Source organism: Tachysurus fulvidraco, chromosome 6, assembly GCF_022655615.1.
Source record: "Tachysurus fulvidraco isolate hzauxx_2018 chromosome 6, HZAU_PFXX_2.0, whole genome shotgun sequence".
In the NCBI taxonomy this organism is placed as follows: domain Eukaryota; kingdom Metazoa; phylum Chordata; class Actinopteri; order Siluriformes; family Bagridae; genus Tachysurus; species Tachysurus fulvidraco.
The window spans coordinates 5,708,286-5,726,187 of record NC_062523.1 but is presented as its reverse complement, the minus strand read 5'-3'; the positions used below and the strand labels follow the sequence as shown (position 1 = coordinate 5,726,187).

The window sequence follows — 17,902 nt, the reverse complement described above, 5'->3', positions numbered from 1 at the left end:
TACCATTTGCTCCTGTCAGTCAATGCAGATCTCTCTCTCTCTTACACTCTCTCTCTCTCTGTCTCTCTCGCTCGCTCTCTGACACCCAACACACCACAAACATAAACAGACTCCTTTTTTAAACATATTTGCTATGGTTATAACTGAATAGTTCCAGTTTTTGAATGTTGGGTTAATATTAATGAACTCAGGCTAATTCATTGTTGTTTCCATAGTAACAGCTCACACACACAGACCTAACATTATAGACCCCCTATGTACGGTATTCAGACCCCCTTTTGTTACTCTGCAGCCTGTTAGTAGTGTCATTCCAATTTATTTTTCCTCATTAATCTACACTCAGTACCCAATAATGACAAAACAGTCAATACAGAATTCTAGAAATGTGATATTTCAGATTTCTTTCTTTTTAATAAATTTACAGACATTTCTAGAATTCTGTTTTCCTTTTGTCATTATGGGGTACTGAATGTAGATTAATGAGAAAAAAAATTAACAAGGATCAGGATCAAGCATTTGGTCCTAATTTGCATTTATTTTCTATTTCATATTTACAATTAATTTCTAATTTAAAGCATTTAGTAGATACTATGATTCGGTGCAAATCCTGCTTTGTAAACTATAAAAACATTTCAAAAAACATCATTATGCTAGTAAGAGACAAAAAAAAACCCCTCAAGACCAGAGTTTTGATTTAAAACCTTAAATAAAGCTCTTATTGAGTTTGTACAGAAACGAGGTCAATGTAGTAGCTGTGCATTTCTAACGGTTTAGTTCTTTCTAATGAGTGTTTCAAATAGTGAGTCTATAATCTGTGGAAAAGCTGAATGAGTTTCATTTCAAGTTCATTTAACAGTCTCGTGTCACCACTTTGTAAGGTCAGAGATAAAACTGTTTCACCTCAGGAACATGATGATGATGATGTGAACACTTTTGATCACTTTGTGCGGCAGTTTGAGCGTGTAATTGGGCATTAATTATTAAATTAAATGTCATGTTTCTTGTTAAGTTACTGAACACAGAGTTGAGAAATGAAATGAAACGAAATAAAATGAGGTGTCCATCAGAAAGCTATACTCTACCCCTCCCTCTAAGGAGAGACTTGAGGATGGGAAGCTCTACCAAGGCCTTTCTGCTGGGCTGCAGCTGTCCTTGGATGACACATGAGACATGACACCATTGCTAAAGTCTGATGGGATGAACAGAAATGGCTCTGCTCTATAAATTACCCCCAGCACAAGCAGTTAAATAATCTCCTGTGACAGAACATCACCCCCTTCCTTACTGATGCTTCTGTTCTGCCTGAGCGAGTTTCCCCCTTTACCCCATGTACACACACACACACACACACACACACACACACACACACACACACACACCAAAACTCTTTAATCATATTGGCTGTTTTTCATGCCACAGCTGATTCAAGCCAAATGCGTTTGTCATTCATGCCAAGTGTTTTCTGTTTGTTTCCTTGCAGCTCCGAGAGTCTTTTAAAGACATCAAGAAGAAATTTAACAATTTGAAATTTAACTATATGAAGAAAAATGAGAAGCTAAGAAACATGAAAGCTGTAAAGAATCAGCTCCAACAAATTGACATATACTTAGAAAAGCTGCAGGTAAGGACACCGAGTACACTTTCATAAGCTTTTAAATGCTATATTTAAACAAATTCGTCGATTAAAGGAATATTTAAAAAAAACATGAGCTGATCAGTTTCCTGTTTTACATCAAATTATGTTGACCAGCCAAAACGTACTGGTTTCTGAAGTTTGCTATTGTAGCTAACAAGTTAGAAAAGTTTAGAACTACTACAGTAGTGTAGCACTGTGAAACTGCAAGCCTTATGATGGTTTCACCCTGGCAGTCTAGTCTGAAACAGCTCAGTTCAAATGTGAAATTTGTCATGTGGTACAGGAAGTGACTACCTTTAGGAAGCGGTGTGAGTTCGGGTTGCAGTGGACCTTCACCGCAATTCCTGTAAATGTGAACGTGATTCAAAAGTAAATTAACCTGTGCACCTCTGTGCATGTGTTTTACCTGATGAAGACATCATTGGTCACAAGCAGTAAGCTGCCTTTGCCTGGATATTTGATGAATTATGCCATGCGATACACATAGATGTTGCTGAGAATCGCAGAACCACAATAAATAGAATAATAAAAATTTGCGTTGGGAACCACGTGGGAACAATCACGCTCAGATTTAAGTCGTCAATAAGCTTTTACTGTCCTTTCAACCATATATAGCTGATGCAGTACACAGTGAAATGAGACAAGGTTTTTCCAGGACCATGATGCTACATAGAACAAAGACAAAGACATAGAACAACACAGTAGTTAAATAAGGACTTAAGTAAGTTAGTCCTAGCCACATAAAGTGCATCTGTGCAACCTGGTGCAAACAGTGCAAGACAAAAGACAGTGCAAACAAACAATACAAAACACTACAAGACAATACACAAAAGACAAAACACAAAAGCAGCGCCGACCAGAGTACATACTGTATATTCTATAGAACATGTGCAAAAATACAGGAAAGAACACTTAGTATAATAGAAGCAGTTATATAAGGTAATGAGTTGGACCACAGCAAACATGCCTAGTGTGAAAACCACCTAACTACTTGCCTCAAAAGTCATCATTTGGCTGTGTAATAACATCTGTGTCATAAAATAGCCGAACTATGTCTGCAATAAAATTAAATATAAAAGTAAATTTGAGTTCAAACTCAGCCACACAAGTCCTGCAATATCAGAAACTAAACTATATAAGTTATAACTTATGACTTATTAAATAAGATTTAAATAGATATCTACAACATTTAAATGAAAATCGTTTGTTTTCTGAATTAATATCAACCTTGAACACGTAGTTATATAGTCACCACTGTGTAGTTATTAAGTCTTACTACATTACTGTCCTATTTAAATCCTAATAGTGTTAATTCACATCAATTTCACACAAACTTTTGTTGTCGGCCTACGTTCTTTAAATCTGGGTGATAGTGAACTGAAATCCAAGTTAAAATTGAACATAATTGAATTTATAAGTCTAATAATATACAAGAATACACACACACATACACACACACACACACACACACACACACACACACACACACACACACACACAAACACATATATATTCTACATGTTTTCACATATATAATATACATACACATTGATATGCATTGATAGATCAATCAATCAATCAATCAATCAATCAATCAATCAATCAATCAATAAATTGGGGGCACGGTGGCTTAGTGGTTAGCACGTTCGCCTCACACCTCCATGGTAAGGGTTCGATTCCCGCCTGCGCCTTGTGTGTGCGGAGTTTGCATGTTCTCCCCGTGCCATTTCATTTAAAGTTGAACAATTGGCTGTGATGTGCTTTTATTTTTTAGATTAGTTAGCAACTATTTATCAAGATTATTATTATTATTATTATTATTAATATTAGCTAGGTTATTTATCTAGCTTCATAGCTCCCATATATAAAACAAAAGTCTTAGTTGGTGATCTGCATTCAGTGTTTTTTTGCTCTGTCACAGGCTTTGAAGATGAAGCTGCAGGCCTTCACGTTACCGAGCAGCAGTGAAAAGGTTCTAATCGGCAGCAGCCCCAGAGAGCTTGAGGATTCCATCAACGAGCTGCAGAGACAGGTGGGAGATTTTGACAGGACAATCGAGGACTACAAGCAGAACTTGGAACTCAACATGAAGCTACAGCAAGCCATGGAAGAGGTGAGGGAAAACCCCTGAACACTGCAACACTGCTTTCAACACCAGATCATTTCTAATCGTTATCCTGAGATAACTGTTAAGACAGCTGTGGTGATTACGTATATGTAAACTGATTCCGGTCAACTTGTGTTTATTAGTGCAAAGTGAATAACAAGTCTACTGCTGAATCATCCCTCCAATACAGCTCACACTTATATAATCATGATCCAAATATGGCATTGTTATTGCCACTGCTGCTGCTTCTGCCTGTCTGTTTTGAACAACACAACTAGACAAGAATAGTGTTAGGGGCTTTTTCTTTGTCTTGACTAAAGTCTGTTTGAGAATATACATTACATTTGGATGTTATGGTTTGCCACATTAGGCTTCAGCTAATCAGTATTGCCCCAAGAACCTTTGTTAATAAATAATCCTCAGTGATTTCTTACACGGCATACATCAGAACTGCACAAGACACTGATCCTGGGTTTAGAAGGAATTTATCTATATAAAGAAAAAGCTGCAGAAAAAAACTTACATGTAGTATCTTTCACATGCACAAGACTTTAATTTGTACATGCATAAAAACAGGATGAAGATACTGCAAATGGATCCATTTTGCCCTGAGGTGTGATTTAATGCAGCTTACAAGTCACCTCAGGAACAGAGATTTTATGAGGCAAGAGCGGGTATTAAATATGTGCTTAGATGAGCAGGTGTCATCGTGCCTCTTAATTATGTTGTTAAGTCTGAATCAGAACTAAATTGATCAGAAGGTCTTTCTTCAACACTCGAAAAGGAACCTCATCCTCATTTGGGTGACACTGGAGGGTGTGGTTATAAACTGTTACAAACACCAGATAGTTTTATTATGAATAATGTCTTTTCTTCACTAAGATAGAGTCTGACAATTGTGTATTGATGAGGAGGTTGTTGTCCTCAAAGACCACATGGAATTGAAATCTCCTCTTGAATGTCTGAAATCCTAATGAACCGGAATCCAACTGGAGCTGGTGCATCTCTAGATGCCTCAGGATCCACACAGGCCAGATGCCTCTTCTCACTAATGTTCTGAAATCTTCATGACACGGAACACATTATTATGTGTACGTCTGATTACATAGATAGATCTTTAATCTACATTTAAACTGGGAAAGTGTGTCTGAGCCCCGGACACAATCAGGAAGACTATTCCAAAGTTTGGGAGCCAAATACTGTATGAAAACACTCTACCACCTTTAGTAGACTTTGATATTCTGGGAACTACCAGGATTCCTGAATTTTGTGATCTCAGAGAGTGTGAAGGATTGTAAAGTGTTAGAAGATTAGTTAGATAGATGGGAGCTAAACCATTTAGAGCCTTGTACGTAAGTAGCAGCAAATAGCAGGTTTATAGAAATTAGCTCTTTTTATTATATGTTAATGTTCCTATTGTAACAGCTCATTTATAGGATGATTTCAATGATTTTAAAAGATTTACTGATGTGGCTGCAGCAGTAGCTCCATTTAACAAGTGTTTTATTTCATATGTTTATCATCATCTAATTAAATGTTTAATACAATTAAAAATTCAATAAAAATACACTCCTAAAAGGAAAGATCTACTTCACGACATAAAACAACTGAAATTCGTCATATTCGTGGCTCATGGCTCTAATATAAATTGTAACATGTACCTCTGTAGGTTTCCCAGTTACATGGCATAATATTGTAAAGTAATATTTTGCAAAAAAAAAAAGAAAAGAAAAACTATTTACAAATATTTTTTTTTCCTTCATATGTGCTCTTGGGTTTGGTCTGCAGTATGAATTTTGGAGTGAGGAGGCGAGCTCTACCATTGTGAGAGTGGGCAAATACTCCTCTGAGTGCAAAACGAAGGAAGCCATCAGCTCTCTACGTAAGCAGTTTGAGAAATTTGTCTGGCCCACAATCCCACAGCAGGAGGAGAGAATCAAGCAGATCACCGAGCTGGCAGTACATCTGCATGGTGAGATGGATTAAAACAACAACAGAAACATAGACTGGTGTAGATCATGTCACTTTTAAATTGTTATTAATGAAAAATAACTCATGCATCCAAATGTGCAAATATCCTAAACTGCCTCAATACACTGCTGTTCAGTTAGGAAATGTTGCTACATTAGCCATGTAGCCGCCAGTTCAGCATTGTGCAAACTCCATTCTTTCTTTCTTTCTTTCTTTCTTTCTTTCTTTCTTTCTTTCTTTCTTTCTTTCTTTCTTTCTTTTATTACTTTAACAGCGACCGTTCTTATTAATAAACAGAGAGAAAATCCTAAATAAGCCACCATCAGCCCGATAAGCTAATTGTCTTTTTTTTTTTACAGTAGCAACCTAGGGTTAAAATTAAATCAATTAATTAAAATAAAAATTTTTTTGTATATGTAGATTATATGTATATCATAGCCACATACATTACAGTTGTAAACATACACTATTTACACTAATACACTAATTGTTCCAGACACTAACTGACACACTGGGATCACTTTCTCCCTCAGACCATATATAATGTAATGAAACCACTGAACATCTCCACAAGGCTATTTGAAGAGAAATTAGAAACTTTCTCATAAAGTGTGCATTAGTTAGCTATAAGCTATACTTACCTGTTGTCTTCGTTAGCTTTGTAAAGAACATTTATACCGTGCATAGACGTTATGTGAGCGAACACCAAACATGACTGAACTGGTATGATAACTGATCTGATCTGGTGCATTAGGATTAAATCTGCTTTTTTATATATCTATAACCTGTAGGTTCAATCAGTTTGTTGTTTTGAAAATTGTGACGTGACATACGGCTAAGTACGGTGACCCATACTCAGAATTTGTTCTCTGCCATCCAAAATGCACACACACAGCAGTGAACATACACACACACACACACCGTAAACACACACCTGGAGCAGTGGGCAGGCATTTATGCTGCTGTGCCCGGGGAGCAGTTGGGGGGTTCGGTGCCTTGCTCAAGGGCACCTCAGTCGTGGCCGGCCCGAGACTCGAACCCACAACCTTAGGATTACGAGTCAGACTCTTTAACCATTAGGCCACGACTTGCCTATATAACTGTATAATGCTGATCACAAATCCAAAATGTGATTAGTCAATTAGAGAAAGTGGACATAAAAAGAGTTACACATCAGTTACGTGTCAGGTGAAATAGAGGCAATAAAATACCATTCACAAGATACTTCAAGAGCAGGAATGTCCAGCGTGGCTAACAGTGAGACTGTTGTGTTTCAATCAGGTGCGGAGGAAGGGACAAAATACATGGAGAAAACTGTTAACAAACACAGTGAAATAGTGGAATCAATAAAGGAGATGTCAAGTGGACTTATAGACCTGGAGGTCAAATTACAGGTTTGCAGCTGTTTATAATTATAATTGCATTTATCATACACCGTAAAAGCATCATATAACACCTTTTGGATTGCTGATTTTTTTTTTTATTATTTAGATAAAATTTATTACTTAAAGTATTACTGCTAAATCACAAAAAGTGATCCTCAGTACTTCAGTATTAAAATTATTCACCATTCACTGATAAATGATGGTGGTGATGTTGTGTCGTCTCCACAGCATTGGGTCTATCACATCTGATATATTCATTATAAGAAAATGACTCCCCCTGAAATCATTAGGAACTCAACATGTGGATTAAATTAGTTAGTTAACAGTATTGGTGAATTAAATTGTTGTTGCTGTGGTAATATTGTTCTGCATTTTGACATGATAGGCTGCAAAGCAAATTGATACTTAGGTAGCGAGATCTTTACTTCGACCCTGGGCGATTACACTCTAGCAGTCGACCAGTTAATTCATGTAGCAGGGCAACACAAGTACAGTTTTTCTAAACTACATATTTTGCTTTGAGACTATGTCAACAGCGTTTTGTTAAAATCGTTATACCAATAAAGTTGTAACAAATCGAATATTCATACATTCATACGTTGAATACATGTTTATTGATAAATCCTGGTGTCTTTTAAAGAGCTGTACAGCTGTATTCAATTCAATTCAAGTTTATTTGTATAGCACTTTTAACAATAGACATCGTCTCAAAGCAGCTTTACAGAACGTAAACATAGGGAATAATATAAAGAAAACATAAAAATTTAAGATTATTATTAGGTATCTATAGTTCACAATGTGTATGTATGTATTTATCCCCCAATGAGCAAGTCTGAGGTGACTCAGGCAGCAGTGGTGAGGAAAAACTTCCCTTGAATTGGTGAAGGAAGAAACCTTGAGAGGAACCAGACTCAAAGGGGAACCCATCCTCATATGGGTGACACTGGAGGGTGTGATTATAAATATACAGTCAAACAAATGTTGTATTGGTGTAAGGATCACATGGAATTCAGATCTCCTCTTTAGTATCACAGAGTCCAACTGCATCCAGCATATTTCCCAGCATTAAAAACATCTTAAACAAGAAACTTTAGAAACTTTTGGAGCACATTAATATGAAACATATTGTACTAATTGTGTTCTATTTCCCAAATAGCCACAGGGAAAGTCTTTGAAAGCACAATCTGCTGAAGAAAACAAGACTTATGACACCATAGAAACTGTAAGCATGAATAACAGCAAACTACTGGGAATTATACAAAGGTAGATTTTCCATGGTGTAAATCATTCTTGTGATCTCAACAGCCGGAGGCAAAGGAAACGGGTCACACTCCTGAGATAATGGGACCGGGTGGCACCAAAGACGAACAGGTCACAAAGAAAGCAGAAAGCAAGAAACACGAAAGCAAATCTCAAAGCCAAGACACGCATGGACAGCCATGCCTGGTGTTCTTAGAGACACGCTGTTACACACAGGAGGATTATAAGAGCACCGTGCAGACAATCACCAGCAGGTCCACAGTGGAGAAGAAGGAAAAAACGCACACCTCCTTCTCAAAGACACACACGTTCAGTGTGTCAGGTTCTCCTGTGGAGAAAGACAGGAGGACTTGCACTGTTCAGCAGAGCAAGAGGCCATCTCAGGACACACCTCCACCTGCTCAGGGCGAGTGCCACACAGCATCCAGCTGCTCAGAATTTCAGAGGCCTGAGAAACAGACAGTAGGCCTCCGAACTCACCATGAGAAATTCCAGGGTGTTCACACACAACACGCCGAGGCAAAGGTGTGTATGAATTTAATTTCACCGTATGTCCATAGATTATGCACTACAGTATGTGGCCAAAATACCTTAACATAACACCTATATGTGCTTGATGATGAACATCCATTTACAAAGTAGGTCTCCCATTTAATGCTCTAACAGCCTTCACGCTTCTGGGAAGGATTTTTGCTAGATGTTAGAGCGTAGCTGTGAAGATTTGTGTTCATTCAGGCACAAGAACATTAATGAGATCAGACCCTGATGCTGGGTGAAGAGGTTTGGTGTTCAGTCAGTGTTAGAGTTCATCCTTAAGGTGTTCAGAGGGGTTGTTTTGTTCCACTACAGCATACAGGGACATTCTGTACAATTGTATGCTTCCAGTTTTGTGACCAGGTCAGATGTGTTATAGTCAGGTGTCCACAAAACTTTAGCCATTTAGTGTACTTTCTCTCTTAAATGTAATTTTCTCCTTAAATGTGCCCCACTTACTCTATACGTGAACGAGAATGTGCATGTGAAAGTCGAGTAATACACACACATTTGTTTGAATGAAAAGCTGTCTAAGTACTGTAAAAGCACAGCTTTTCAGTTTACCATGCCTGGTATTCAGACGTGATAAGGCATGATTATATACATAAAACTAAACAGTAAACATGAACATGTTGCCTATCTGTCTTTAAATGAGTGAGTTTGTGTGTAAGTGTAAACATTTTGTGATGCAACCCTATGCTGTATAGATAATATTCAGCAATATTAACAATTACGGATGGGTAGTAGCAGTGGTGTAGTGAGTATACTGTGCCCCCCCCCCTCCCAGCCTCATACGCACCCATCCTAGAGCGACACCACATAGGCACCACCACACTCACTAATGCATAAAATATGCATCTACATGTAATTGAGAGCATTATTATATACTGCTTAAGGGTTATCAACATTCCAATTTATGATAAGCAACAGAAGACAGTCAGCTGATAAAACCTGTGCTCCAGGTCCCATATTCATATAACATTTAAGGCTAAATGTAATCAGACAGTTGGCAGCACCCATTGACTTTCACAGTAGGAAAAAATATAGACTATGAAAGTCAGTGGGTGCTGCCAACTGTCCGATTATCAACATATTTCAAAATATCATCTTTTGTGTTAAACAGAAGAAAGAAACTCATACAGTTTTGGAACAAATTGAGGGTGAGGAAATAACACAATTTTCATTTTTGGGTGAACTTTATACCTTTAGGAGCTACATTTAGCCTTAAATGTTATGTGAATATGGGACCTGGAGCACAGGTTTTATCAGCTTTCAATTTTCAGTGTACATTTAAGAGTGAACAATAAACATTTGTTCAGTTTTATCACCAACACTCTTTCATTGCAGAATATTATGAACTGAATGAACTGGTAGTTTACAAAACTTTCCAAATACATTTGTACTCGGGCTGTGGGTGAAATGTCACCCGAAGCTGCTGTAGCTTTATGCGCAGGCTTCCGAAAACACTCAGAGTGTAGTTTGAGTCTGCTTTCGTTTCAGATCTTCTTTTACATTAGTTAGTTAATTTTAAATTCGCACCACAAAACACCACCAAGCAACTAATTTTCCTCCTTGGTAGGTGACGTCAGATCAGGTCACAGGCCACGGAAGCCCCAATGGTCCAAAAACGTTAGTGATTCGCAATCGCAACCACAGTCTGTGTTCGCAACACAGTGCGGAGTGAATTTATGAATGAAAGTTCTGTCACAAAACGATATTGTTACATATCCTCACGCTTTTTAAGTGGGTATACGGAAATCCTTGGCATTTTCTAGTGGGTATACGGAAATCCTTGGCATTTCCTAGTGGGTATACAGCGTATTCCTGCGTATCACGTAGACTACACCACTGGGTAGTAGTGTTTTTTTTTTTAGCCTTTAATGAATTTCATAAAATAAAGAACCATAGTTTTAGACAGGAAGCACGTCTTGGCTGATTCATTTTACTTTCATTTAATTTAGAACTATGAGTGAGATTTTAACAAATTACTTGTTTGTGTTTCTCAAAGAGTGAAGTGCCGCTTCCAGGGGAGGAGGAACTTTTCTCCAGGGGTGCACCAGACTCTGATTTCCATCCTGATCACATGAGTGAAGAGTCACTGTCTAATGATGAGTATGAGTGCACCTCACCAGATGACATCTCTCTCCCTCCTTTATCTGAAACCCCTGAGTCCAACATGGTCCAGTCTGAGAACGACCTAGATGACGGCTATTGTGTGAGCTCACACAGCCTCCACACGAGCCACTACAGCCAGCAATGTCACTCCAGACATGGAGATCCACTCCATTTCCGTCCTGAGGAAAACTTTCCATCCCCTACCACAGGCCCGGCTAGCCGTTACAGAGCCGAATCTTCCTCATTTGTCCATAGCCCATTTACTGTTCCCACCCCCACGCTGGTCTCTAGCACCATCTCCAGCATCTTAAAGAGCAACAAGCCTGAAGGCCTTACTGAGTGCCAGCAAACCATTTACTCCATGCATGAGAGTCGGATCGAGATGCAGGAGTGTGTGCATGATCCTGCCTCGGCCCGACACTCTTCTGTTGCTCGGGCTGGTAACACGCATGCTTCACTTAAACCATTAACCTCAGAAAAGGAGCCAGAGCTGTGCAGACCCACGGCCATCCGTGAGGAAATAAAGCGCCCGAGCAGCGCCAAAGCCATGGGGAACCTAGCAGCAACGCACAGCCCTAACTTCTCCAAACACTTGTCTAATGCCGTAGTAATGGAGGGCTCTCCGGTGACCTTGGAAGTGGAAGTCACTGGATTCCCTGAACCTGCTTTAACTTGGTGGGTAGCTTATAACAAACTCAACCCCTAGATTGTAATTTTCTCTTCCTGTGTTACGCAGAAATTTGTAATTCTTTTGTATTTCCCATTTGATACTATAGCTAAAGAAAATGATTGAGAAAAATGTTTCAGATATTAGTTAAATCTTCAGGTACTTTAAATAGGCACTGTTGGCCTAGTGGCTGCAGGAGTTGATACGGTCACATATTTAAAATAATGTTTTGTTGATTTTTTTGCATTGCATGAGAGTTATTATTGAGAGTATGTAACCTAACTGAACATGTTTGTTGTTATTACTACACATTAAGCTGCGTTCCATTTTCAGCTCCATTCCTAACCTTTTCTAATTTTCCCCTGCTTTGCTAACTTTATAAAATGTGAACTTTAACCTTTCCTTGCTTTGTTTCCTAATTTGTTATTACTTTACAATCCAATACCATTTTAACTCACCCTTGTCAATTTCTACCCCTGACCGGTTACTGCCAATTACAGCAAAAAAGGAGGGTGGTGGTGGGCCTTTAATTATCAAACAATGTTAAAATGTGTGCAGGTCTTAGGCAAGTGTAAAGTTTCTAGTTAGTAAAAACTAAATCAAATGCATTTTTGACCCTTTTCCTTGATAACTGCTGGTAACAACGTAGTAAATGGTCCCAAGTATCTTGGAGAACTTGCAGACATTAGTTCATTCCTGCTTTGGTCTTTTAATGTTTCAAAATATTTCATTTGATAAAAATGAATGTTTGGAAATTTAAGGTGCTCATTTCTACTGACACACTAATGCAGAAGACAAATAGCATAAGGGCACACTTGACATGTGCACACTCGTAGGTAAATTCTAAAATGCATTCTTTTGCATTGTGTTTTTCCACTGGCACTAAAACTGGGGCTTTATTTTTTCAAAAAGTGTAACTTTACAAAAATGTCGATCTGTGATCAATCACGAGAACTCTAAAATTTTATTATGGCACAACCCACTGCAAATTCTGTTTTAGATGTTTTTAATGTCATACACTACATGGTCAAAAGTTTGTGGACCACTGGCCATTACACCCTGACCTTGAACTTCCCATTCCAGGCAGAGTACACAAGGTTCCAGAGTTTCTGTTCATCCCAAAGGTGTTCAGTTGCACCTTTTACACATGGGGCACTGTCATATTTCAACAGGTTTGAGCCACTTATTGTTCAGTGAAGAGAAGCTATAATTTTACAGCATACGAAGACATTTTAGACAATTCTGTGCTTTCAGCTTTGAGGCAACAGATTGAGAAAGGAACCAAATATGGAAGTAATATTCGGTTGTTCATGTGCTCTATGTCCATAGAATGTATTTGACTGCTTTGACTCAATACATCTTTTGAATGGCAAGCTGATGAACATCCAGAGAATTATTATTGCACTAAGAGGACAGAAATGAGACCTACAACAACCTTGTTTGTGTTAGGGGCAGGACTCACACTGCCCCCATGCTGTCCTACATCTTCATTGGAGGAACAGCAGCATTCAGGACAGTTAATGATCACAGGACAGTTAACGGGTTGGCTTAATTTCTTTATTGTTAAAAAAAACAATCTTGGTGTTGATTTTGAGTAAATAACCATAATGAAATCTACAAAATTTCCACAAAATGGCAAAGTGAAAGTACAGACGGTGTGTCTGATCTACAGAATGATTATTAATGTAAGGTGTATTGCATTGAGCAGGGAAAGAGGGATTATGGAGTGAATATCTGCACATAAAAAATATGCGAAATACTTATTTCCCCATGAAAAGACTTTTCTTTCCCAGGGCTCAAATTTATAAGGGCTACGTTAAGCTGTTTCATATGATTTTTGAGATGTAGTAGGGCTAGAAATTTGGTAACCCAAGTTAATGATATTATCGTAAACTTGAACAAATATATATTTAAGGTAATGAAAACAAGCTGTTTGACTGTATGCTAGATCCATACGAGTGTAAAAAAAACTCCCTAACGTAGCATAAGTCACACACAAAAAAGTTGAGAGGCCAGAATTGCTTGTAACAAATCACAACAACCTGTAGATTCCAGCTTGACCCTTCAGAAAGAGTAACTAAACATCCCTTAATATGGCAGCCGGAAGAAAGAAATGCTGAGGTGAAGTCGACGATGGCCCGCTTTCTAGCTTTAACATAACCACTTTTCTAACTTCACCCCTAACTGTGTCTGATTTTGCTGTGCTGTGTGTGAGTGACGTGACAATTCACTCTGTGCTTCAGGTTCAAGAACGGACAGGAACTGCGCAGTGACGAGCGCATGTCACTGTCCCATAAAGAAGGCAAGCATGTGTTGTACATTGAGCGAGCCGCAGAAAGAGACTCGGGCCAGTATTTGGTTCGCGCCTCAAACACAGCCGGCACAGTTTCCTCCAGCTCCGTGCTGCAGGTCAAAGGTAATGGCTGCTCTGACTTTGATACCCTCAAACTGGACTGGCAAACCTGCTTCGGCACCCTGTGTGTCCTCCTATGGCTCCTCTACCTGCTGGTGTTATAATAAGTACACAGACCCCAAAAACATCACTCCCACTGCCTTCTGCTTATCACTTGCACTTGGTTTATGATTTCATGATTTTTAAGCACAAATCTGACTAAAGGAATATGCATGATGGATTTATTCTGTCACTTTAATAGCACATCACATGCTCACAATCGCTAGTAATTAACCTGACAGTTAATTATACACTGAATATATTATTTGTTTAATATTCTGTAAATTCTAATCAGTATCAGTAGATTTGTCATTCTATGGGTAAAGTGTTTTAAGGCTATCTATTTAATGTTTTATTTTAGAATATATTCATTGTTCTGTTGCTCCCAGACTATTTTAGTTAGCTGATTAGTTTCTTGGTCAAAGGGTTAAAATATAATAATTTAATAAATGTTTTGTCTCTGTTATAAACATAGTGCTGGTCATACAGTTTAAATAAAGTGTTCTATAACTTGGATGGTAAACATCTCACTAGTTTCAAGTCAAGTCAAATCACTTTTATTGTCACATCACCACAGCACATGTGGCTTGGTGAGTGAAATTCTTAGGAGCAAACTTCAGAAATTGCAGAACAGTTATACAGATAAAGATATAGATAATGAGTTGACATGTGAAAATGTGCAATTTGTTCATACATATAGTCAGTACAATATGTGTGTACAATATCGTCACTGTCGGGCGGAATCCTCGTATCTCCAAAACCATTATTTTTCAGGAAATTATAAAAAAACGCTGTATCTTATCTGCAATGCACAGGGTTTAGTCCACGTTGCAGTGGATTGTCTTGCGCTAAATTCCTGTCCTCAGACGAGCACCAGAACTAGCAGGGGTCAAGATTTTTTTTTTCTTTGAGCCCAATGTTTTGAAGACATTTACCTCAGAAGACGTGTTGATATGTTGCAACTCTTAAACTTGAGGAGAAATATGCCGCGAAGCTCTCCCGCAGAGTGAAGAAGAGGTGGGCAGTCGAAGTGTCCAATGGAGTTAAGAGATTTGCGCACAAGCTATTTTCAAGACTTTAGATTGGTTAATAACTTGTAAAAATATCAGACCCATGTGGGGACTGACCAATAGCATCGATATGTGAAAAAATATGAAATTGACAAAATTTGGACATACAAGGTTTCTGCCTGACAGCGACGATATGTACAATTAACAACAAGATAATGGAATTGATGGAATAGTTTTTTCCTGTTTCCGCATAGAAATAGCATCAGATTTATCATATCATTTATCATCAAATAAAATAAAATATAATACTATTTTAAAGCAATTTTTTTGACAAAGGAAGGTAAAATGATACTAGCATCTTAACATGATCTCACCTCAACTGCTCATTCCTCATTTACCTGAGAGGTTGTGATTTTATTATCTTTATTTATAAAATGTAGAAAACTCCATCAGAAAATTCCATCAGAAAATACAACATACTACATACTATATATTAAATACACTGTATGTATGAAATGAAATTTGACAAATTTCAGAAACAGTCTCTAGGGTTAACATGGAGTGATGCAAAATAGTGCAGTTCTTCAGGTGGAAATCATTTGTTATTGAGAGAGATCAGACAAGAATGGCGCATTTTACAGCACCACTCTTTACATCACTGGTGAGCAGAGGATCTCTGAATGTCTATCACTCTGAACCTTGAGGTAGGTCGGCTGCAACAACAGAGGATCACATCAAGTTCCACCCCAGTCAGCAAAGAACAGAAATCTGAGGCTTCTTGAACACAGGATCCCATAAACTGGACAAAAATAACACAACAACTTATTTCAAAACCACCAGTGTCCAGTTTGCTTGTGCAATAAATATCACAGACAGCTGAAAAGAACGTCAGATAAGTCCTGCTGTCGTGAAGGCTAAGGAACTGGCCATGAAGCTCTGAAATTCAAGTGCTGGTGGTAAAGTTTATTAAAATATTAGCAAAGCTTTAAACCTTCTCCGGTGCACCGTGAAATCTATGATGATAAATATGGCACAATACAGACACTACCAAGACCAATTCAAACTGAGTGTTCAGCAAAGAAGTGCAATTGCCAGGGAAATATGCAAGAATCCAAGGGGTTACAGACCTCACTTCTACTTGAAAAAGAAAAGCCAAACTAAATAATATTTTCAGCACTTCCAAGATCATATCCAGAAGGAAGCCACCACAGAAAACGACCATGTAAGAAAATCTGAGAGCTTTTTGAAAAAAAGATTTTCTCATTTGATGAGACTAATATTTAGTCTAAAGCCAACTGAATACAGCACATTATACAGGTAAGATCATTCCTGTGATCAGGCTTGGTGGTGGTAGCATCATGTTCTGAGGTTGCTTTTCAGCAAGAGGAAATGGAAATCTTGTTGCTATCACAGGTGACATGAATGGAGACAAATATTAGCAAATTGTTGGGTGAACATGTTCCAGCCAGCCAGACATCTGCTTTTAGGCCAAAAATAGATCTTTTTCTACAGAGCAATGAGCCAAAACACCAGACAGAAACTATAAATAGTGGCAAGTGGCTTAGAGTAAAACAAGGTTTGTGTTTGAAAGTTGCAGAGTAAAACTCCAGCCTTACGATATACCGAAACATGTGAAAACATGTGGCATAACCTAAAAATTAATTCTCACGGTAATTTAGTGAAAGTTGGAGAAATTTCATCCAAGTGAATTCAAACATACAATTTCAACAAAAGAGCAATTCACATGGAGGGGGTTTATACTATTTATTTATTATTAACAATTCAAACTCATTTTATTTTTGTAGAATCTCACTTATAAAGAAGTAAAAAGAAATCTTTAAAATAATATATAATTATATATATATTATATATATAATATATAAAGAAATGTTGTAATGTTGAATGAAGATGGCTATATAGATTCTCAGTCTTAGCACCATGGGGTAACAAAATAAATAAATGAACAGATATTCGTTACTCACAAATAGCATGGTTTTTAAAGCACTTGGTTTATGGAAGCTTCACCACTAATAATCATCACTTTTCATTTTCAACATTGATTTGCATGCTGTTATCACCTGATGATTTACAGACCTCTGGAAAGTCATTAAAATAGCTAAATTAATATAACAATTGCATCGTTTCTAAATATAAAAAAAAATCAGGTGGATTTAATAAACTAGCACTTCAAACAATTCATTACAACTTGAGCACTGGAAATTGATGATTATTATTCATTATGACTTATTAAATAAAATTTAAATAGATATCTAAAACATTTAAATGAAAATTGTTTGTTTTCTGAATTAATATCAACCTTGAACACGTAGTTATCAATTTCAATTTCATCAATTTCACACAAACTTTGGCTGTCGGCCTTCATTCTTTAAATCTGGGTGATGGTGAACTAAAATCCAAGTTAAAATTGAACACAATTGAAATTATAAATCTAACTTATAATATACAAGAATACACACACACACACACACACACACACATTTATTCCACATGTTTTCACATATATATATAATATACATACACACTGATATGCATTGATTGATTGATTGATTGATAGATAGATAGATAGATAGATAGATAGATAGATAGATAGATAGATAGATAGATAGATAGATAGATAGATAGATAGATAGATAGATAGATAGATAGATAGATAGATAGATAGATAGATAGATAGATAGATAGATAGATAGGGGGCACGGTGGCTTAGTGGTTAGCACGTTTGCCTCACACCTCCAGACTTGGGG

At 37.5% G+C, this 17,902-nt stretch overlaps 1 protein-coding gene across 5 annotated transcripts in view; it reads left to right on the top strand.

Moving 5' to 3' along the window:
• ccdc141 (coiled-coil domain containing 141) overlaps nucleotides 1-17,902 on the top strand; it is a 61,385-nt gene that overhangs the window by 42,038 nt on the left and 1,445 nt on the right. For 3 of the 5 annotated variants that reach the window (XM_027162629.2, XM_047814629.1, XM_027162630.2), the window contains 8 exons: nucleotides 1,481-1,621; nucleotides 3,558-3,749; nucleotides 5,532-5,715; nucleotides 6,996-7,108; nucleotides 8,256-8,321; nucleotides 8,405-8,884; nucleotides 10,902-11,683; nucleotides 13,919-14,505. In XM_027162629.2, coding sequence (XP_027018430.2) covers nucleotides 1,481-1,621; nucleotides 3,558-3,749; nucleotides 5,532-5,715; nucleotides 6,996-7,108; nucleotides 8,256-8,321; nucleotides 8,405-8,884; nucleotides 10,902-11,683; nucleotides 13,919-14,192 — 2,232 coding nt within the window. In that variant the 3' untranslated portion in view covers nucleotides 14,193-14,505. Of the gene's footprint in view, nucleotides 1-1,480; nucleotides 1,622-3,557; nucleotides 3,750-5,531; nucleotides 5,716-6,995; nucleotides 7,109-8,255; nucleotides 8,322-8,404; nucleotides 8,885-10,901; nucleotides 11,684-13,918; nucleotides 14,506-17,902 lie in introns of those variants that run through there. The other 2 variants (XM_047814630.1, XM_047814631.1) reach the window with 2 other exon arrangements.